At 33.8% G+C, this 24,511-nt stretch overlaps 1 protein-coding gene across 2 annotated transcripts in view; it reads left to right on the plus strand.

The window, feature by feature from the left end:
- Positions 1-22,629, plus strand: part of LOC147067174 (uncharacterized) — a 106,984-nt gene extending 84,355 nt beyond the window's left edge. The window contains exons 2-7 of one of the 2 annotated variants that reach the window (XM_085954880.1): positions 4,394-4,713; positions 10,605-10,752; positions 12,087-12,224; positions 13,533-13,699; positions 14,270-19,316; positions 21,477-22,629. In XM_085954880.1, coding sequence (XP_085811006.1) covers positions 4,394-4,713; positions 10,605-10,752; positions 12,087-12,224; positions 13,533-13,699; positions 14,270-19,316; positions 21,477-21,484 — 5,828 coding nt within the window. In that variant the 3' untranslated portion in view covers positions 21,485-22,629. Of the gene's footprint in view, positions 1-4,393; positions 4,714-10,604; positions 10,753-12,086; positions 12,225-13,532; positions 13,700-14,269; positions 21,224-21,476 lie in introns of those variants that run through there. The other variant, XM_085954879.1, reaches the window with a different exon arrangement.
- The last annotated feature ends 1,882 nt before the right edge of the window (positions 22,630-24,511 follow it).

Below are 24,511 nucleotides of genomic sequence, written 5' to 3' on the forward strand. Positions count from 1 at the left end.
GAACAGTGCTTTAATGAATTAAATTTACCAAAAAGATGATCGCCTTTTGTTTATGTTTTTAGTTCTTATTAGTTATAGGCATTCATCAAAAATATAAATTGTTTTTTTCTCTAATCTAAATTGAGAATATGGCAGTTGCCGCCGTCTGCCTCTGAGGTATATATATTATTTATTTAGTAGATTCTAATGTAATGAACAAGGAAAGGCCTCAGAAATACAATCATTTAAAGGTGCTGATAACCGTATTTAAAAAATATACAGGATTATGGTTGTAGAAATCCAATTGCATATTATAATGGACTCTTTCACAACTACAAAATGTCTCAATACGTCCGATAGTTTTTGTATAACTCCAAGTAGGCCTAATACTTAATAACCTATATATTTATAAGAATATAAATACATTACTTATGAGGTATTAGATACAATAAATAATATGAATTATATTATATAATTAATTGCCATACAAAACCAATGATTTAAGAATTCTATGCGTAAGTTAATTTGAAAACCTTTAACAATAAAACGGTACCTAATTGTCAATTTTTTTATAAATAAAACAATTTAAAAAAACTGTAGATATCCATTAACTAAATATTAGGTAGGTATGGATTTTTAACTTTACATCAAATAAAAACATGTTATTTGTAAAATTATGGATACCCCCAAACTGGGTAACCTATAATATGATAAGGTATAAAACGATTACTTGGGAGGATTGACTTATTCAGTATTCAAAATCGTGTTTAAATAACTAAAACTTCCAATAAAGTTACAAATTCGCTTTGTCAACATAATATATAATGTAATATGTAGGTACCTTTCAAGTAGTTTACTTACTTATATTGTTTGTAATTTCATAATCTTCAAAATACTTATTTACGGATTATGTACACATATAAAGTTCAATTATAATAACATGAAATCGAAAAAACGCCGAAAGATATTATTTTAACCAACCAATTCATTATTAATATTTGTTTTTTTTTTTAAATATGAATAGGTAGGTAAACACAATAAACCACTTAATTATGCACATCTTCAAGTTCTGACGAGGAAAGAATTCTTTTCTTTTTATAAACAGCATAAAGCATAAGTAATAATAATTATTAATCATAATAAAAATACGTTAAGCGCAAAATATATTAGGTACAACCACTAAGTAGATAGAAGCATATTAAAGTGTCGCGTCTACTTTCTCTACCAAGTCGTTACGTAGGTCTTTTCCTTTGCGCATTTTATTCAGCCGTGCGGCGTCCAATCTCCCGGAGGCCAGTTGGGCCGGTGTCAAATTGGGTCGGCGCCCGATTGTACCGGCGTCCGATCGTCCCGGAGGCCAATTGGGTCGGCGTCCGATTGTACCGGCGGCCAATTACCGGAGGCCAATCGGCGGAGGCCAGTTCGCGGTGCCAAATCGTCCTAGACCCGGCGCTGGTTATTTATTTACCTCTACAGAATGTGCTGGGCTGATTATTCATTTTTATTGATTACTGACGGTTTTTTATTGGGTATGTTTGTTGAATTTTCCATTGTTAAACGATATGGTGCTAAGCGGTATAATAATTAGAGGTCGGCAACCTTGTTGCCTTGGAGGGCGCGATAGAAATGTTGAAAATTGCCAGGGATGCATAATGTTTATACTAAATCAGCTGGGGTCAATCCACTGCTGAATAAAGACCTTACTAAACTCTATCCTCTAGCTTAGCTCACTAAATAGGTATATACTTAATCGTCGATATTTCGAATCTTCTGCTGATGCAATCATTATGACAAAACAGCACGTCCTGATGACGATGCTATACAAATAACTTTAAAATGTTTATTATTTCGCAAAAACTGTGTTTTTAAATGTTAATATAAAAATATTGGCTGATGATTTCGATGATGGCTATTCTTATTTATAGCCACCATATTTGGTGTCTTGTTTCGTCATTTCGTTATTATGTATGTTAGTATGGCTCTTTTGGATTTTTTTTGTGTTTACTCAACTAAATATGTCATGTAAAGATGGTTTATTATACTCGTCCATATAAAATAAACTTGTTTTACCTCTTTAACACCATTGCATGGGGGGAAATAAATCAAGTTTAGTGTTGACGCTTTGGCATTGTTTACTTGTATAGATTCGATAATTTTCAAAGTCAGGGTTGTCACAATGCAGTATATACTCCCACGTAATATTAATTTAATATAGGTAGGTACATAACTACTTATCAGGATTTTATGCCATTTATTAAATATTTTTATTATATAACTTCGCGGATAATAAAAATATATATTCAAGCAAATTCAGTAGACACGCCGTCCGGAATGAGATAATGACACAGTCCCTGCCCACTGCTGTCTTTTTTATAATTTTTATAATAGTGTGTTGTTATTTTTTTTTCGCGATGCACCTATATGGCATGCGAAATTAGGAATCCGTGTTTGATTTAAACAAAAAAAAAATATTATCGTATGCGTACATACGTTTTTTTTATTTGTAAATTCTGGTAGGTAGGTAGGTATATTATGATTTTTTTCCGCGCAGTAACCAGTTATTACTGGGGTCAGTGTTTCGGAAAAGATGTAGGTATTTTGCTGACATCAGTAGATCAAAATTCAAAAGATTTATTCATGTACATACAATTATTTATTATTAAAATATGTTCATATTATCGTAGGTCAATATATTTACCTAGATAATTTTCTACACTGTTGTTTTAAATGTGTACCAAAATTATCTTGTTTTTTTGTATATTAAAATTAATTTAGGGTGAAAATACAGAAGTGCATTTGGATAGAACTAGTCGCAGGTGTTGCAACCAAATCGAGTCCACTGTTTTGTCAAATATTTAATATATTTAAATGGCGATTTTTGATACGTATTCATTGACATATTATGTATATGAAATACCTACATGAACTCAATTTTGTAATATGTAGGTATGTATGTCTTTTTGCGATATACCTACTTATAATTGGTTTGTACATATTTGGGATAATATGGACAGAACTAGTATGTGCACGTTAAAAAATGGAAAATAATGCCGTAAAGACATAAATGCAATTTTGCAATGCGCACCCGTATTACAATAATTTAGGTGGAGTTATTTTTTTAATGACTTTCATTGTTATTACGTAAAAATAAATCTGTCGTAAAATAGTAAATTAACATGTCCGCTCATAATTGGAGTGTATGGATCGCCAAAGAGTGAATGTTATATTTTTTTTACGGGGAATGGTTGTTAGCATTTCGCCTAACCCATCGGTTGAGGGCCCTTTCATTCTTTAGAGTAAGACTGTTTTCTCAACATAGAAGTAATACAGTTTGTACGATAATTTCTCGTATATTTGATAATTATCCACCCACGTCTTGTATAAACACCATAAGGGTCTGTGATTAACGTGTAGGTACTTTTAAAATCAAATAAAAGTAAATTACCTTGTTATCTCCAGACTAAGCATATAACTGTGGAGGTAAAATAATAAACTTTTACGGGAATTGGTTATTGCTCATTCATTCGACTTCTTGGGTCCATGTCCCGAATCCAAATAAATGGGTAGGTATAGACATATTATTATAATGTTGAAAACACCAAAATGTGAATTTGTACCTGGTAAGCGAGATTCGAATCAATGATCAGATCAGAAACACAGTAGTCTGACTTCCAATTCACGATGCTTGGTCTTAATTTAAGGCTATACTTCAGCTGGGGCACGGTCTAAAACGTTCGTGACTGCGCGACGCGAAGATTGTGCAAACGACGCGTGCAGAACAAAACATAATTTGTCTAAACATAATTCAACATGCGTCCATTTAGTGTTAGTTTATTGTTCTATTTATAATAATAATAATATATTCATTGACACGTTTTCTTTTTCTAGTAAATGGGTAACGTTTTTTAGTCATCTTTACACGATTTAAGAATTATTCCTCCGACGCTATCACAAAACAAATTGACGTGTTCACAGCTCGACTTTCGCTTTCCGATTGGCAGCCAGTCCGAAATTTCGTCGCTATAGTTGAAATTTATTTGCCGTTTCACTGAAGTATGCTCTTAACAATAATTATGAATGCCTGCCTAAGTGGTATTTATCGATCTGCGCCAAATGTTGGCATGGCTATAACAATTAAACCACCAATGGAAGCATTTTCAAGCACCCACATTATTTCTCGTTCATTAATTATTTTTACATTTGACATATTCCTACAGAAATTAATTATTTTAACAACATAATATTAGCTAACATTGTGTTCCTCTCGGTGTGATACAATTGAATAACTGTAGCACGACTATTCCCAGAGCAATGGTTTTCATCGCACTTTTGACCCAATATTCCATCCGAAACTAAAAACTACTGTAGGCATATTTTTTACAAATACTTATCCGTTTCCTCTCTTTCATTGCAGATAAACACCTGGTGTTGATGAGTGATCCAGAAAATGTGAAAGACGAGTTCGCGTTTGACAACCCGGGCTTCAAAGATGGCGCACCCCCGCCGGCAGGGGCTGCGACCAATAACGCGGGTGGGGGTAGCGGATGGCTGCGGACGCAGGCGCCCCCTACCCTGGCACCCGCGCACGACAAGCAGCCCAACTCACAGCAGAAGAGCGCCAACGGAGGCGGGCAGCAGAATGCTGACAAAAGAAAGAATGGGGAGTCAGTAGGAGCGAGGGTACCGATGACACAAAACCAGGGAAAGGGATTCTTGGATGACACTTTTGCTGAGGTTAGTTGATTTTATCTAAAGCGTTTTTTTTGTATTAGGTATCATAATCCAAAATAAATGAACTCACATTAAAATAGCAAAACTCTTATCAGTCTTATCTATTCAGAAAAATAGAAGTAACCTTATTTTCATCCAGGGCACATTTGCAGCCAAAAATGGAATGACGGGCACATTTTTTTCCAACGAAATTTACATAACATAGATAGAACATTTCATATAGATATAGTTAACAAATAAATATTAGTTCCATTTTTTTTTAACAATTCCTATTCAATAACCTTGTATTGATGAAGTTTAAAACATTATTTAAAAACATAATTACAATTTAGTTATGAATGTATTTGGATTCTGATTTTGATTTTTGTATCAGTGAGTCGCGATCTGTATTTCTATTTTATTATGCTCATTGTTGAAAATAATGATTCGCATAAATAAGTTTTGTATGTCCCGCATTTAGGGAGATATATTTTTTCGATACACCAGAATGCTTGTTCAACCATACATTGACGATAAATTTAATATATCCCTATCAACCAACACACAAAATCAATTGCAATATTTTTTTAATCGATTTAAAATTTTAAAACAATCATATTTGGGATTTTTATTAAATGCAAGTCCGTGGGCGCATGCAAAATTGCTCGCATGCACAGGGTTGGGAATTCCTGCAGTATAGATCCATAGATGACTCACCAAAATTAACGTAAATTACAGTACTTTGGATCCAAATTCCATAAATCACGTTATGTGTACCTACAGAATAATTAAAAAAATAATTTAAAACATTTACATAATATTCTCATTAATTTAAAATGTTTATTTAGATTTGCCATCCAAATTATTCAGGTTTTAAAGCATATCAAATGTTATCAAAGTCTATAATAATTCTATTAAATCAGTGATTTGAGACCTTTTTGGGTTGAGAACTCGAGAAACCTTTTTTACATCTTGTAGAACCCTTGCTTTCGTACTTTACCTTATAACTTCGTCAGGATTGAAAAGGATGGCAAACATTTAATTTTTCGCCTGGTTTACTGTTTACAAACATACTTTGTTACTAATTATAGGTCGTGCATGTATGTGAATATTTGTGTAGTGGTTTAGCGTTTATGTAAGTTCACATAATATATTGTATGATGGCGCGAATATCAAAATACATTATACCATTAATAGGTCACGTAAGAAGTTGAACGTTGAATTGTTGTAACGCAGTTAAAAATAGAAGGCATTTTTTTTTCGAAAGCGTTTGAAAATTCTCAGGGAACACTAGCACTAGTTCGCGGAATCCTGGTTGTAAATCCATGCTCCTGATTGGAGAAATTAAAATGGTGATGAGGGTTATATGAACGATAATGCGAAATAATCAACAACTTTATTTTGTTACCATGTAAATCATAATATTATTGATAGTTTTGCGTGATTCCGTTTAAATAGGTAGATACCTAACATCTAGTTGAATTTATCTAAGGGTAGATCCGAGGGTCGATCATATTAAGATTACCTTAACCACAATATTATTATGATGGCAAAATTGTAGAATATTTCGTTAATAAATCATTTTGACCAGATTTTGAAATAGTTTAACACAAGCACAACAACTTATGTGATTCTCTCTGCTGTGCACTGGCATAATTATTATGATACCCAAATATTAATGGTATTTTAGGTATTTGTAATGTAGATCTTGTCAAGATTCTAAAATATATTATGTGCCCATCTCGTTCTCATACGATGAATAAATCATCATAATGACTTTATTACCGACATAATATCAGAGCAATTATTTTCGGTGGATTTTCCCATACGACGTTCTCTCATTAAAAATGTATTTTGCTATTTTTATTGGTATGCGGCGGCATGTAAATGTTATTCGTTCTCAATTGGGCATTTCGGATAAAAATGTATGCAAATTTTTATCCCACACTTTCGCTTCGCTTTTCACTCTTTCAAAATGCACTTTTAATCAAATTCATTAATTTGACTGGCCTTTACGTGCTAGGATGCCATTTGAAATGCAAGACGCAAATTATAATTAATTATTCTGACATGGCGGAAAATCGTCATAGCAAATGTCATTGTTTTGGATGTCATTAAAACAGACTATCTAGCTGCCTGCCGAATCGTCACTGTTAATAATTTTATCATCGGCCAGAATGGATCCATTGCTGGATGAAAACCTCCTCACTTCTTATTCCTGATTTCTTCATTACCGCGTTTATTTGCCAATCGCGGTCTCTCATATAAGCTCCCCCCATCACGTATATTCGTGATTATTGGTCAATAATTGATTGGCCTGTTTTGACAAAACACATCAGCAATATTGTTCAATGGTCCGTTGCAAATTCATGGTGTAGACTTGTAGAGTGCCTGTCTGAGAGATTGTCCATCCGTACTTGATCATACTCATGGGACTTTGGTAGATAATAATATTACTACATACCTACATAATATTATGAAAATAAATGTTATTAGTGTTACTTCTATCAAGGAGTAGGTATTTAGACACTAATAACAATGCCACAAGGAATTGATGAAATTTCATAAGCTATACCCATTATCTATGGACTACAGATGGTGCTTAGCGGTGTTGTTATCAATTCCCTTACTAAGCTGGAGAATTATCGTATGTTTCGCTCTATGTAAAACGAAATGCTCTGATAATAAATTGTTCGATAGATGGTGTCGGCGATTTTCTTATAAAATGAATTCTCGATTATCCTTCGATAATCAACAGGAACAGTTAGATTAGCGACAACTATAATATTGTAGGTACCGATATCGCTGGTTACTGCCATGATGTAAAATTTGAAATCATGACTTATCTAACCCACATAATTGTGGACTTGGGTATTCTTTTAAATCCTCGCAATTAAAAAATATTTTTCAAGGTAACAGAGAAATAATCGTTCGGTAACGAAAGGAGTCTTCGCCACTATACTTACCGTGGTATAGAACACATATTTTTAAATGGCATTGCGTAGTTATTCTTAGTTCATTCACCATTAGATAATAACTGTCATTAACATATCATTAGTTTCGATGGGAATACTTTGGTGGTGCTTCATTTTAATTTGTTTTAAGTTTAGTTTTAATGTTTGGAAGGAGTTATGACAAAGTTTACCCCTAATCATATTATCAATAGAGATCAAAAATGATGAAAGAAACCCTTCTTCTATAGAGATGGAGCCTAAATGTATGAAATTGAAGCAAAAAAAGGACCTGTCGTCTTCGTCTACTGATTAAGTTAGCTATAAGTGACTTCGCATCTCAGATTCATTCATTCATTACACTCTTCTACTATGACATTCCACTATAATTTCAGGTTCACACAATTATTAGTTACATATTTACACGATTATATGTGCAGATATTGCCAAAATAAGCCTTGCATATGTGTATCTTTTAGTGATATAGTGTATAATTAAATTTTATTTTAATTTGAAATTTCATGCATATAAAATTAAGCTTTAAATATCTGTGTAAAGATACTTTTTCATCAATTTTATGTAGGCAGCTAAAAGCAATACATTGACCATACTTCTTAAGATGAATAATCACGTAATGAAAAATGCATTTAGGTTCTGTAAACAAAGTAAACAGACTTCAATCTACAATGCGAGCCGCCGTTTCATTTTTGGGGGTGCCAATATATTATGAAAATAATCAACTTGTTACCAATACAACCATATTATTATGTATACTCTTAGACTATAGATACATATACTCGTGTATACTCGTAATCATTCGATTTGAAAATCGAACTGCCTTTAAAATTTCCAATACGCAATCCGTATACCTACTCTTTTTATCTAAAGTCCAAATTCTTTGATTGATGCCATAACTGCTGATAGGTATAACTTTATTTTAGGAAGTTTCGTAAACTTATTAAATTTAGCTATGAAATCTTGACGTGACGTGAGACATATGAAATTTGTCTAATTTGAATACAAACAGCTTGTGTCTTATTATTTGGCCCATTGTCTTTCAGTTGTCTCGTTATTATTGCCTACATACATATGTAGGTACATTTACACACGCATAAATTAAATCTGCATATTGGATTCAGTTTAATGTCGCTATTGTGTCGGCCCACCTGCGCGCGCAATCTTACAGGGCTGCATCCGGGAATTTCGGACCTCTATAAAATATATTATAATAATATGAAAGTTCATTGTACACACTTGTTTATTTTGCTCTGTACGCCGCGGAAGAATAGTATTTATTTATTTATATTATTGTGTGAAGAAACCTCTCTTCGCCTACGCCACGCAGCCATATTTATAGGCCGCATTCTTAGTAAAATTTAAAATCTTTTCTATAATTTGTTGTGTGGTTGACATTTTTCGTTCAAATTGCTTACTTGTAACCTTGACACTTTTTGATATGACTTCTTGTTAAAGGAAGAGTATGTAGGTGTTTTTTTAATATAGGCAATAGGTAATATCATATTGTCAACTACTCAGGAAGAAATAATTATGTATAGTGAAAATACTTTGATTTAGCGTTAATTCTGTTAATCAACATACATATTTATATCATGTAATATAACACATCATTTTAGGTGGTATAAAAAATAAGTAATAATAAATATGTTGAAGAAAACCATATTCTATTAGATCTTGTTCAGATGTCGCGTGTATCACCGCTATACGGCGCAAATGCACGTGGACAGCTCAATAAGGTCACCTGTACCTCGACCACGCGCGAGAAGTGACACGCGGCGATTAAATGTGGACGACTCAATGAGGTCACATGTACCTGTAGTGCGCGCTAGTCAAATGACATAATCTGGACAAGGCCTTAAGGTGGTTTTCTTGATGAAGCCCAAATAATATATTATGATAATGAAAAAAACATCATAGTTTAATATGAAACTTATTTTCAATTTGCTCCGACCGTACAGAAAGATAAAAACGCTATCTAAGTATTATCTATTCAACCATATCCAAATCGGACGTTGGCGTCGATGTGGTTAATAAATACCATAATTCTGTATCCATTCTTCGATCGTGGAAAATGACTATCGTTATTATGCCATAAAAAAGATTTTGCATATTTAAGACAGAACCACTTGTGGTTTCCCTATCACAATCGCTAAACAAGTTTCAGTTTATCATAAATGCATTTTTTTCTATGCAACAACCTTTCAAACTACCCAAACACCATACTCAATTTATTAAAATCGAAATTAGTAAACGATAGGTTATTTTTTGCTTGACTTCATAACATGACATAACAAGAATGTCTAGGATACCTCCAGCATCTTTGAGTCGTCCACTAAAAATAATTCGGCTCGCTTTGCCCGATGCAAGTACGGCTCTGTTCCTTCGGGCGACTGCACCTTCACTCTCGAACGTAATTTATTATCTACGTTTTGTTTCTGCCTACTATGCTGAAGCGCCCTACAAACGTTACTATGCACCAAATCGACGAGTGCTGTCATTCCTGATAAGCGTGGTCGGCCAACTTTTCCGACCAATAGTATAATAATATGTACCTACTATTATACATACACCCAGTTCCAGGGAACTCAGAAATAATATTATCTGTTCTGTGCCCAGTTCGTACAGTAGTGTGCATGGTTGCAGCATCAGTCCCATGCGGCTCCGTCTCGGGACGGAATGAGCACTTAAAATCACTTCTTTCAGACACGTTTAAAGCGTCATGGAAAGCGGCCGTGCATATCCACGGCTGTGCATATATGACGGGTGGTGGTGGGAACTTTAACGTAGTAGTGATTTCCAATCATTTTCACGCGGGAAAAAGGTTGTAGATTCCGTAGAGGTGTCAATTTTGCGCCAATAAAATATACAATGACACATGTTTGTGGGTATATGACTACTCGGATTTTAAAGATTTTCTGTAACAATGTACCATTCATTAAATTGCAGAAGAGGCGCGAGGCGACGGTAGTGCCCCTGTGGTCTCGGGACTTCACCGGGCTGGGATTCGAAGTCTGTGGCAACATGAGAGACGGAATCTTCGTCAGCAGTGTACTCCGCGGAGGACCAGCTTATGAGTCCGGAAGAATACACATAGGTAAGAAACACTATTCTGGTAACACATGTAGGTAAATTGGTTAAGAAATTCGAAGAGGAACCTATACACAGCAGTTATACATACCTAATTAGAGCTTGTCGTCGATAATTCTCGTCTCGACAATAATTCTTGAAAAAATATGTGCACCCTCTCTCGACTCTCATTTCTCGAGATTGTTTTTTTTTATGAAATTTCGATATTCTCGTTTTTCATACTGACTGATAAACATACCACATTTGCGTGAGATTTGATAGTTTTGACAAAAAACAAAAGATACTTGAACCAGTCCCGAGCGGGAGAAATGAATGCAATAGGGTCCATGTAAGTGCCAGTCGAGAACAGCAACCGTAACTATAATCACATTCGTCCTGTGCAATTGCTGTGTGCTAGTAGAGATTGCATCTACGTACTATGTTAAATTTTGATATTTAAAAAAAATCAACGTTAAATTTTTCCACTGTAATTTTAATAATATTATGAATGCTTAATGAGAATTCGTGTTTCCACAATTTCTATGCTTTATTATTTATTCCTAGTTATTAGTTATAATAAACACCGCTTACGAAAGTCTCTGCACCTAAATATCAAAGTAAAATATTCGATTGACACTTAAGAGACAAAAAAAATTGAATCCGATCTCTAGAGTCTAGAGTGCGCTAGACTCCAAGAAACCAATCTCGAATTCTCGAGAATCAAATAATTTTGAAATCCGAAAAACCACGACCTCTTTATTTACCCAATGTTTTTATAATATATGTAAGTATCTAGAAAAATTATTATGGTAGGTAGGTAAACCATATAAAATATAATCGTAATGATAATCATAATGGCACTGTATTGTTAACATTTTTATAATTGCATTAACAATTCATCAGTCAGGACCGTTTACCGAAAAGATTTCAGAACAGATTTTTACGAGGAATGGTGTTAGCTATTTATTCAACCTATTAAGATCATGGTCTGGATCCAAAAACATGTGGAAAAACAATATATGGCTTGTTCTCTTGCCCCCTTGAAAATAAGTTGATCTGGATCTTTATTATACTCTACCTACATAACAACTAAGTACCCGTCTACAATGTTACTTTTAATTTTTGGTTCTGCCTGGTAATAGGATCATCACATAAAATGGCCCTTTCGATTTATTAAAATTTTCTTCAAATTAACTATCTCAGTTGACTGGTAATAAATGCATAACTCAAATATCAAAAATATTGCCATAAAGACAATAGACAATATTGAAGATTACTTGTTACTTATTAGAGAAAGCAGTTTGATCTCCTTCAGACTCAGAAGTCAAAAATAAATGTAATATTATCTTTGTTCATTGTCAGGTGACAGAATTAACAGCGTGAGCATCTCGACTCGTCACATGGTGTACGAGGACGCCCTAGCCATCCTGTCCCACGCCAGCCCTTACGAAATACATCTTGAAGTCGAACAGCAGCAATCCGGAAACCACCTAGGGACAGGTAACTTTTTCACTGCCATGATTCCATCGCATAAGGATATCGCTGCGGCATTAAAAGTGCTCACAATACTGCATGGAATCTATTGACTTTAAAATACGGCGGCTATACTAACTTAGTATATTCACCAAATAATATACACAAGCTAAATTAAAGTGTCATCCAATATATTTACATATATATTTTAAATAACATTAATTATAAGATAATTTATAATTAGATAAAGACAAAGACAATTGCTGGGAATAGTGCAAATCTATTGATTTATTATTTTGTCCATATTATATGTAATGAAATTACAATGAGAGAAACAAGTGACATGAACATATTATTTAAAATAAACATATTCAGTTTATTTTTAAATATTTGAAAAATTCCGAGTGTGATAGAACAAACCCATTACTAGGCGTCAGTAGCGAAGGGTGGAGGTAGGCTGTTAAGATTCGACATAAATAGTGCACACTAAACTTTGTCAGTCATACCTACGTATTTAATTTCATTGAACTAAGCCTACAATTAATTGCAGATGGTGTTTGTAAGTTTTTAAAATTGAATTAAACCCTGCATAAACTAAGCCATAATTAATAGATAATAGTCAAAAAATATTCATATATCTATAAAATATCCAAAATTATGCTATAAATTGCAGATAGTGTTAATTAGGTTTTAAAATTAAATCAAGCCCTGTGTCAACCAAACCATAATGGATAATAGTCAAAGAAATCTTTGTCTATCTATAGATTATGTAAAATTATGCCATTAATTGACATACTTTTAGATATTTTATAGATACTTAGAAGATTATTTTTTATCTATATGGTTTGATTTAGGCAGAGCTTAATGGATTTAAAAAAACTAACTAACACTATCTGTAATAATATATTATATTCCTACATAATTCAACAAAAACAAATAAGTATGACTGTAAAGGTGTGCACTATTTTTTCGGATCACCCATACCATACCAAAACAATTATGGTTTGGTTAGGCGGGATTTAATTGATATTTAAATATCTATCTGAAATTTGTAGTCTTAGTTCAATGAAAACAAATAAAGTTTAGTGTGCACTATTTATGTCGGGTCTTAAGAGCCTACCCCCTTCGCTACTGCTAGGCTTTACTATAAATTGCAGGCATATTATAACACATTGATTGTTATCTAAGTGTATGTTAATGAAAACTGATCTTCAACCGAGCCAAATATATTAATATGTTACAATATGTTTCTGTCTTGCAATCCCCTTTCTAGATTATTGAAATCGGCCAAATTCAGTCAAAGCAATTTTACACATTCTGATTATTTTTGGACAGGCGGTCTAAACCATCAGTCCCCGACCGGTTTGCCAGGAGTGACCGGAGGCACCCTAGACCGGCGATCCACAGCCGGTCAGATGAACCAGAGTGGGGCGGTTGTCCATCCTATTGCCGCTAAAGCCGTGGGAAGAATGCGAGCTGGATCTTATGGAGATATCAATACTGTAAGTATATATCATCAAATCCGCTGTAGTTGTTATTATTACATTTTACACCATATTCCCTCGTTCCGATATTGAAGAATTTATTGAAATAGGTGTTTTTTTTATTAAAAATATTTAACACAACTGTTACAACAAACACGTATTTTTAACACAATGACTCAATCATTGCAAACAACAATTGTATTGTTTATTTGTTTAAAATTTAAAAAATTCGTTAAAGATGACACATTATTTTATTCGTTAAGTGGATAACTAGTTTTGTGTCAACAGGATCTAACTGCTGATATAGATTTTCTAAGGATCAGTTTAATGATACAAATTTAAAAAGTTTAATGGGTACTTAGCCAACAAAGTTATTTCAGTTAATCTTGCGTACAATCCATAAATTAGTATTATCAATTGTATTAATTTCTTTAGTTGTTAGCTATTTCGTTTGTCACACCCCAGTCTTGATGATAATAGGATGACAATTTAAATTGCTATCGACTAATAAACCAATGTGTAGAATGTAATAATAATAAAACATATTATGTATTAATAACAATAGCTAATTTTTTATTTATTTTACAGTTGGAAAAGGCATCCCGCCAAAGTCACTTTCCCCGTCAATCGCCGAACTCAACCCTCGATACTTCATCGCAATCTAAAAATAACACATCAGCCGGCAGCGCCATCAAGAAGATGATCACCGACAAGATAAATATCACTTCTGGAGCCAGTCTCGAAAGAAACAACAAGACAAACAATCACATGACAGGGCAGAATCAGACGACTACGACAGTCGCCAACACAACCACTTTGGAAAGGGAGAATGAGAAAAATACCAAGAACCACGGCCACAAATCACACTACGGAAAGACAACAATGGATCACACCGCCGTGAATTATGATTCGGACCTTTCAAACAAAGAGGATAACCTGAAAGCTGAACGGAATAACAGGAATAAGCATCAAGACAGATCGTCCGCACCTCCGGACGTTGTGATTATCAAAGACGGCGGAGACAGATACAGCGCAAAAGTAGAAAAAGTTGATCTGCAAAAGAAGGAAGCCGAAAGTGGAAAGAAAGGAATGAAATTTGGCATTCGTGTACTTCCTCCAAATGTGCCCGATGATGGCACATTGTCCAACAGGAATTCTAAAGTAGATATTGGAAAAGGCATGGGAGAAAATGGAAATATTGTTGCCGAAATCAGAAGCATCGACGAAGTTGATAAAAATTTTGAAAGCGTGACAGTTTCGCCTGGTAAAGAATCGACAAAACCAAAAGCACCCATTCCTGTTGTAGCCAAGCGGAGAGAGAAGCCGGCCGCTCCTATTCCAAATGCTAGGAACCTGCCTCAAAATATTAGCAGCGGTAGTACGAATGTCAGTATGACAGTGGTCGAAACTACTAAAATCGATCCAATCATATCGGGGAAGAATGAAGTCAAGATGGATATAGACGTTTCCGGTTTCGATAGAGGAGACGATTTAAATTCGAGCGGGATCAAACGGGACTCTCAAGGGATCCCTCAGGAGATTCCCCAGCATATGATGGAAGCCGCCATGTATGCGAGAAGCAATCGGAAAGCCTCTTCTGATTATGTTTCAGGTGATAAACAAAAGACAGAATATGTGCCCAGTAAATACTCTGATAGCAAGAAAGCTGAAAAATTTGATAAAGAATCTAGTAGGAATAAGAAATCTAAAGGTAAAGCCCCATCTCCTCCCGAAGGTAGCTCGAGGTCCAGAGATGACAATGACAATTCAAGCGATACTGATGTGTCCAGCGTTACCCAGGAGACTATGATCGGTGTTGAAATCTCTAAAGATCGTAAAGGATTAAATTTCACTGACAATTTTAATGATCAGACCTTCCTTGAGCCGCACGCCTTTATCGAAGCAGAAAGGGAGCACACCGCCAGGTTGCAAGAAACCAATCGAACAGATGATATGATTTTGGGGAAAACTTTAATTTCTTCAACCCCTAAAATTGATAAGGTGGTGAAGAGAATGCGACCCGATGTGCCGACGCAAAAGGCAGTCGATATTCCTGATGATTTCGATAATTATGGATTGAAACCTTTCCACAGGAAAGAAGCATCCGAATCGATGAATAATCTGTATGAAGATTCAAAGTCTAATATCTCATCTAATATTGACGGAAGCTCCATGATGTCTCAGGATAGTTTTGCATCGAACGTCATGAGTGAACTAGATAAAATTGGCAACATTTCCACAACAATCGAGCTTAACTCAAGTGATATTACGATTCACAGCTCTCCGGTGACTGAAAGTGAAGAACGACATGTGGAAGATTCGGACGATAATGAAAGAAAAGCTGCGAGTCTCGGAGATCTATCCAAACTAGAACCTGCCGATAAAAACAGCAGGAAACCATCGCAAGGGACATTAGAACGCGCTCAGAGCTTAGACATATCGGCGGAAGATGCAAAAATTGTCGCGTCAGAAAAGCACATCACTCCCAAGAAACGCAAATCAAATTCCGTCTTTGACGGAAGCTATTACGACAATGTCGCTGACGATTTACCAACAGATTCAAATGAAAGCGTCAACCAGCTTATGGGGCATTCCAAGGAGCCTCGGCTGAGCTTAAATATTAGTAACATTTCCAGTATGGAGGGCCTGAATACTTTCCAGAGGAACAGGTTGAAGAAAGCATCAGAGTGGGGCAACATGGAAGACGCTCTCATGATGAAGAAGAATATCGCTGACTCGAGTAACTCTGGCTCGTCTGAGATTGCCAATTCTGCAGAGAATCTCAACGAAATGTCTGACGCCGTTGCTAAAGCATTAGAAGATGAAAATGCCAAGTTAAATAATGAAATTAATAAGTTGAAATTTGTCTCAAATGAAATTGTTGGAGAAGCTATCGACAAAGCCGTCCATAAGACTACAGAGTTAAATAATTATAAGAATTTATCCGCTAATGTAACCGTAACCAAACCGGTAGTCGATTATAGCATCGGAGACATTAGGATTGAAACAGGGTCTCAAGTGAAGCCGGAAATCTCTTCGAATTCAACAATCGACATTCATAATAAGACTACTTTTGTGAAACCCGAAGTGCCAACTAGAATTAAGACATCCGATATCAACGAACAAGTGAGGCCCAATTTTGAAATCGGCACTTACGTCTCCGATACTTCCGGTGCCAAATACAAAACTGAAACCCCGACTTTCTCTTCTAGCAGACATTCTCCTAAATTAGAAGACAAACTGACAATGATCTACGATACGAACATCCCGGATGATATTAAAGTGTCCCGCCACTCGTTGGTCAGCAGTTTGGAGCGGCCAAAGTCAGACTTGATGAAGAAATTACTAGCGCAGAATCCTACATTGAATGTTGGTGTAGAATCTCACACAGATCTGAAAAAAGACACAGATAAAGTGGTTATCGATAAATCTGTCGTCGGGGAGAATTTGGATATAACTTCTGCGACAAACATTGCATCGCCTGATCTCTGCAACGATAAGGGCTTTGACTCCAAAGCGAACGCGACTACGTTCACTCTATTGAATCAGCCGGATATTGTAAATTTGAGAATCAAACAACACAATGCAGAATCTAAAACGTCGTTACCGAGCTCTAGCGGTACTGTTGTCAGCGGGGAAGAGGATACGGGGATGCCAGGAAACAAAAATGAATCCGATTTTGTGAGCAATATCAATATAGTCGGTACCACTTCCAAAGGGGAGGCTTCCAAGATGAACTTCCAATTTGATACTGCTTCTGCCCCTGACAAAGTTCAAACTAGGAATTTCTTCTCTACCAACGATAATGTGGTGACCATCTCAACAGACGGCAGTCAACCGTCTTCCATTATAACCATTGAAGGAGAAGCTCCAGTTGTCCCAAATGTGGTGGAAAGTTTTAGGAATTCCATCGAAATCAATAGACATGATAACTTCACGCCTAAAGATACAGCCACCAGCCAATCTGAACAGAGCTTGTATAACGAAATCATTTCTGAACTTCAAAAACCCAAGCCGGAAAACGAATCACACAGCACATCGAACAGCACGACGACCAGTACGAGGACGTATTTAGTCGACGGGGGAGTTGTCACCGAAGAAAGAATAATGGCACCTTACATCGTTGACTCACAGACTGTCAATCTGCCACCGCAGAAAACAGTCACCGTAAACGTCACTTACGACGAACACGGTAACAAGATTGTCACACAGAATGTTGAAGAAACAACTACCAGACTGGTGACCATTAAATCATCCCTGCCGATCGAAATTGAAGAATACACTTTTGGCGTCATCAAGAACCCAACAGCGGCGGATATTCAAAGAATTGAAGACTCCGAAATGGGAACTGGAGTGGATATGAAGCTTCTAAGTGATATCGAACGACAAAACCCTAATATTAGATTCACATCCAACGACCCTATGTACAGTAATACCGATACCATGGTGGTCAATGCCAACATGACTGAAGAAGAGACGCGGGCCCTCTTAGCCAAGCTAAAAGACAACCCGCAGATGTTCATGGACGGAAATAGAATAATGAATCAGAAGAGCACGGTTATCAGAGAAACAGAAATGATTTTGGATAACGGTAACGATAATTTTGATGGACACCCCATCATTAAGATGTCACAGTCTTCTTATAAGTTTAACATTGAAGATGCCGTACAGAATAGTCCTGCGAAGATTGTGAAGATGATCGAAAACGACACTAGAAAAACTATTGAACATTTCGACACGACTTATAATAATTCAAATTCATCAGAGAATTTAAATAAATTGACTGGCAGAATCAGCAATAAATCGAATGGCGGCTCCGAATCTGTCTATATGAAGAGTGACAGTTTAAGTTCAGACAGGCGGGACAGCGCGAGACAAGAATCCGATCCCATCTTTAAAAAAATGGAAATCAAACATGACACGGCGCCCGCGAAAGATTTCATTACGGAAATCGAAGTTCTCACTCCACGGTCAGAAAAAATTTCAAAACAAAAATCAGACCTCGAAAAATCAAAGCAATACTATTCAGATAAAATGTCTACATATTATTCTGAACCGAATTTGAGTAATGAAATAGACTTCTCTTTGATGGGCGACTTTTTGAACTGCGAGAGAAGATTTTCCGCTAAGGAGAGGATCGATTCGGAAAAATATGAGCGGAGCAAATCGTCCAGTCCTGATTCTGTTCAAAACGGTAAAGAATCGAGGCGGCAATCAAATGAGGACGAATCTAAATCGAAGCGACATAGCGATTTTGATCTACCACGAAACACGCACATAAAATTCAGGACCGCAACGTATGAACCCTTAACCGCCCCGCCTAGTAGATTATCTTCATCAGAAAAACGTCTTTCACAAATAGAAATCCTCAAATCTAACTTTGAAAAAGGCGGCAGTTCCGAGAATCTCTCGAATATATCACCGCAAAACAACGTTTCGTCTGTGAAACCGGCTGTCTCGATGAAGCCCAGCAGTATACCGATCAAACTGCCCGAGATTAAGATGAATGCTCAGATGAAAACACCAACCATCAGCCCATCCAAGATCCCCGTGCTGAACAGCGGTAAATCGGCTAGCCAAGAGAATCTCCTGGACGGCAGCAAAGGACTCGGAATTCAGAAGACATCTCCGCACGGTAAGCTGTCTTCGTCCACGGGTAATATTTCTGTCACCTCCATAAAAAGCAGCTCGAGAAACCCCAGCGGGAAATGAGGCTTGCCGCTTTGACAAGTAGACTTGTTCCGTATGAGGATTGAGTTATTTTTGGTTTGATTGTTTGTCGGGGGCACTTTGGCACTCACGCGGTATTCGTAGAATATGATAGGAGAGGAGAGGAGATTAAATTTCACAATAAATGGAATAATATGTAATAGAGGAAAATATAACATACATACTTAATATAAGTTATCTTACATGTTTCACTATAATATGTATATTACACTGTTGCTTCAGACCACAAGGGGTATAATTAATATATCATTAATATCACTTATGATGCTACACAGTAATTCTAATTCTTATTTTATTTCTATATTATACCAGTAATCAACTAATCTAATTTGTTACGTAAATCATGTAACTGAACGAAAAGTGGAATATTAATTATTTTAAATTTCCAAGATACTGTCGACGTAATTCGATGTCAGCAAATTTAAAGCTAGTTAAATTAATCCAACGATATTGAATCCTCAATTGAATAGTATGTATAATTAATAATATGTCAACCATCTTTATGAAATCGCGTGAGTGTTTGGTATTATATTGACGCACGTAAAAAGCTTTACAGTTTACACACATATAAATTATTGTCAATTATTTTCACAATATAATTTTTGTCATACATAGTATGTTTTCAAACATTATTATACAATATTGCTTTCGGTCCATTGGAAGTCATGCTTGATTTGATGCTGTCGGTAGAGATATTATGAAATAAATGCTTGTATTGTTATGTTTTTATTTATTATTGTATTGATTTGTTTTTATTTTTTACTGGTAATTCACACAATTATTGATTGTCTCTGCCAATCAACCGCATGTCAACTCTCTTGATAGTTTGCATGTTCTTCACGTAGGTAAGTACCTATTTTAGTATTTTAATCCTCTTTGTGATGTTTGTTTTTTATTATTATTTTAACATTCATTTTAAGAATGACTCAGGTGCCTGCTTATATATCACGATATGCTCAGTATTTTATCAATTTATTGTTGTGAATCAATATTGTCGGAATGATGTGGATTTTATATGACTGCATGAATATCAATTATTATTAGTTCAACAGGTAAGTAGCCATTTGGAATCATTTATTGTCATTCAATATGATGTAAACACGTAATGCAATGTAATATTGTTTGAATTGTATGCAATACTTGCATTTGCATTATGTATTTCAATACTGTAAATGGTTTGTTAATTTTGCAGCACCTGTAATTATACGATTACCAAAAAATACTGAAAAATAACGATGGTGTTTTCTATTTGTTGCTTCTAGTGTGTACACATAATATATTATTATGGAATGTTTTCCTTTACACATTATCATCAAAATCACTTTTGATACCTGAAATTATTGTATTTATAGAGTTAATTTGGATTTTTCTGCTCTTCATCTTATTTTGTCGTGTGTTTCATTTCATATTTTGTAGTGTGCTTGTTTTTAAATAGATTTTTTTGCTATTCGAATGCTTGATTGTATTTTTGGCTTGTGATTTATTTACTTGATGCTTGAAAATATTATGTATCTTATATTATTTTGCAATAAAGCCTTTTTTTCATCATCTATCTCTAGTAAATAATTGTTTGAATTACCCACTTCTCATTGCAAACCTAATGACAACCGATGCCTATTCATTTTTATATTATTTACATCCATATATCCAAAAGAGAGAATAAATTATATTCAATTTATTGAAACATTTAAGTTAGGGTGTTGCAGAAAAAAATGTAGAATACTGCTTTTGTGTGTTCTTAACATTTCATGTTTGGTTTATTAAAAGTCCGATAGCTGAATAATGTCAATTTCCTTGTACATATATGTACTTTTATTTAAAAAAAAAACCTAAATGACATTTTTCGATAATCTTTTAATTCATTAAAAAATTTAAGATTTCGTTATTGTTTAAGAAAAGCCGATAAGCTTAAAACTCTATTACATATTATGTACTAATTTGTCCCGTCTGTATTTTTTATTGTTAATTAATTTATTCAAATCTTTGTTTTCGTTTCAAACTAATATTATCTTGTGTGTACTTGTAAAAATAATACTAATCCTACGTATTAATTGACTGATTCCAGATATCTAGGAGTGAACAAATGGAAAACACCAATAGTTGTGAAAAATGATCAAAAGTGTACATTATAATTTTTATTATATGCCATGTTACATTATAAATAAGAAATATTTATATTGGTGTGATACCAGAGACAACGAAAGAATTATGCCATTTATTTGTTTTTCTATATGTGGTGAAGATTTTGTGACAGTTTTTGTGTCGAATAATGATGAAGTATGTGAAGATTTATTATTATATCTACACGTCTCGCTGTGGACAACTATAATACTTTACCTTTCCAACCATTCAAGAATATAACAGGTTGCAAAAACATGTAATTAATTTTTTTTTTTGCAACTTAAGAATATATTTTGATATATTGCAGAACATGCCTTTCCAATTTGTGTTACATTCTTATTTAAAAATGCAATGATAGTTGCACTAATTTTTCATAAATTAAATACATAACAGGCCATATTGCCATAATATAGAGATTGTATGTTTGATATTATTTTTGGATCATATAACAATAATTGCTTTCAAAATTTATTATAGTTGTGTCCATGAAACTAATTTTGATTCATTAATATGATTGGCAAAGACAGCCAATTCCGATAAAAAAGATATTATTTTCTATTATATTGATATAATCTGAGCAATATAATATATTTTAGGTATGTGAGTGACTAGTTGCATTAATTGTACATGGTAATTTTTTTTAAAAATCTAAATTGTCTTTAAAAAATCTTCTATAGTTTAATTACAAAACCAGACACCTCGATGCCACGTGGCAGTAAATACACGTCTGAATAAATCATAATTAAGCTGCTTTTAAAAATAATTAATATTTTTGTGTCTGACAATCTACTAAATGTACGTCAAGAAAGATCTTTCATTTATGACACTAAATAATACATTAATATGACACTGTGTTGTAATTAAAAAATATTTTTGGCACACTAGTTTGCTCAGACTTATTATTAACTGTTATTATTTATTATTAGATTTTCAAGAGTTTTAGATAAATAAATATTGATACCTGAGTTTTTAATAAACTTAAAGTTTGTTGGCGAATTGAATTGACAGGATAAGTGATTATTATATATATATGAGAAGACGTTATTTTTACGCCTGTCGACCGGTTTGATTGTTTATAATCAATAAAATCTGGCTTTGAATGAACGATTTTATTTTTTGATATATTTTTATTTGTATACATATCTATTTACGAATTATAAATAAAATTAATTATAATAATATGAATATGAAAGTCTTAAGGTGCCTTATTACATTATAAAAAAAAAACATTTTACAATCTTGTTATTATAATATTAGCGACTAATAATATCATTTAAGGTACTTTAAAAGAATATTATTTGATATTCGGAAAACGATTTTTTGGGAAAATAAAACGGAATTATTATAAGTATTTTATATACTACTAACGGATCTACCGATATGAAAAAACATTCAAGAGTTTTGAAACTCAATATGTATTCAACGAGCTTTAATAATTATATTAATATTATTATTATAGTAACCACACTTGAATGGTTCTGCGGCTCGACTCAAAATATTTTTCCAGTTCAAATTCGCAATTGGTTGTGTAATTAGATTTGTGCAGTATTATACAGACAATATTTGATGGAAAATTTACATAATTATATTTTTTTAACTTTTTAACATTCCTAATCTCTACAAAGTAAAAATATTATAATATGCGTATGCATAAAGATATATATGTACACGTTTTCTGTATTATTCCAAAGGTGATAATTTGACATTCCATACTGACTATTTTAATATTCAAACTAATATTGTATTTATGTACAATAAAGAAGCTTTAATACAATGGAAATAAATGCGTGTTTATTGACACGCATTATATTAATTCATTGCATGCATCATTTATATTTTATTTTGGATTATGGCAAATAGTGTTTTGTAAAAATTACATCAAAACAAAATATGTGTTTATCAAAAACGATAATTAAACTCCAGTAATAGCACAAGGGAGACTTAATAAAGCTGTACTTAAAATAGTGTTATAACATTTTTATGAAATGCAATATTTTTTAATACGAACAGAGTAAGTAATATTGATTTAGGGAATTGGTTTAAAAGCATCAATACTATGGGGTATTATAAATAGTGATTTTAAGACAATAACATTAGTATTATGTATTTATGTTTTTTTGCTCAAACAATTGTTTTTTTTTAATCTTGTTTGCGAGAAGAGAAGTCATTCCATTTATTATTAATTGAATAGATACAGTATTTATTATTACTAAATAAGCATATTTTTAATAATACCTACAGGCTTATGTCTGATATTATTGACAATTTAAAAAAAATAGTACTAAGAAAAACTTAAGATCTGACAGATATTAAATTTCATTTAAAACTAATTCTAATCCCATTTTACTAGCTAGATTGTTGTATTACATTTGTCAATATTAAAGTTTATGTTAAGGTTGGTTATTCATAAAAAATACTTTTGAAGTTTGAAGTCAAGTAAGAGCATTAACAATATGCAGTAATTATCAGACATAAAGACCCATTGATTAGCCTAGTGAAAGTAATATAATTAATTAAATATTATGTACTGTTTACTGTGCAGCTTGTTTTGAAATCATTCCGACTACACGAAGGACAAAGTTGTCAAATATGTTTTTATCCAATGACACCATTCGAGTATGTCTGTCTGCGTATGTATGGCGTGAAGAAACCTGTGCCCGTTTCGTACCTCAAGAGTGTGGAAAGCAAAATTAATGTTTACTGAGTATTAATTAATAACTTACCATGTATATTCTTAACCTTGTTTATGAGTTTGTGTATATAGTGACCGCTAACAGTAATATTCAGTCTGCAGCATTTGTTTTGCAAAAGTTATCAATACACCTGTTAAAATATAAGTGTTAGTCATGTATTTCCCCTATGAATTATATTAATAATGATATTTTTATTATGTATCTATTTTTTCTAAAGAAAATTAAATTTGGATTAAAAAACTGTTTCATGTTTTATTTAGTTTATTTGTAGGTTTTTTTTGTCAGT

The sequence above is a fragment of the Rhyacophila brunnea genome, unplaced genomic scaffold (assembly GCF_057557595.1).
Source record: "Rhyacophila brunnea isolate RB1 unplaced genomic scaffold, BYU_Rbru_1.0 scaffold_4, whole genome shotgun sequence".
Taxonomy (NCBI): domain Eukaryota; kingdom Metazoa; phylum Arthropoda; class Insecta; order Trichoptera; family Rhyacophilidae; genus Rhyacophila; species Rhyacophila brunnea.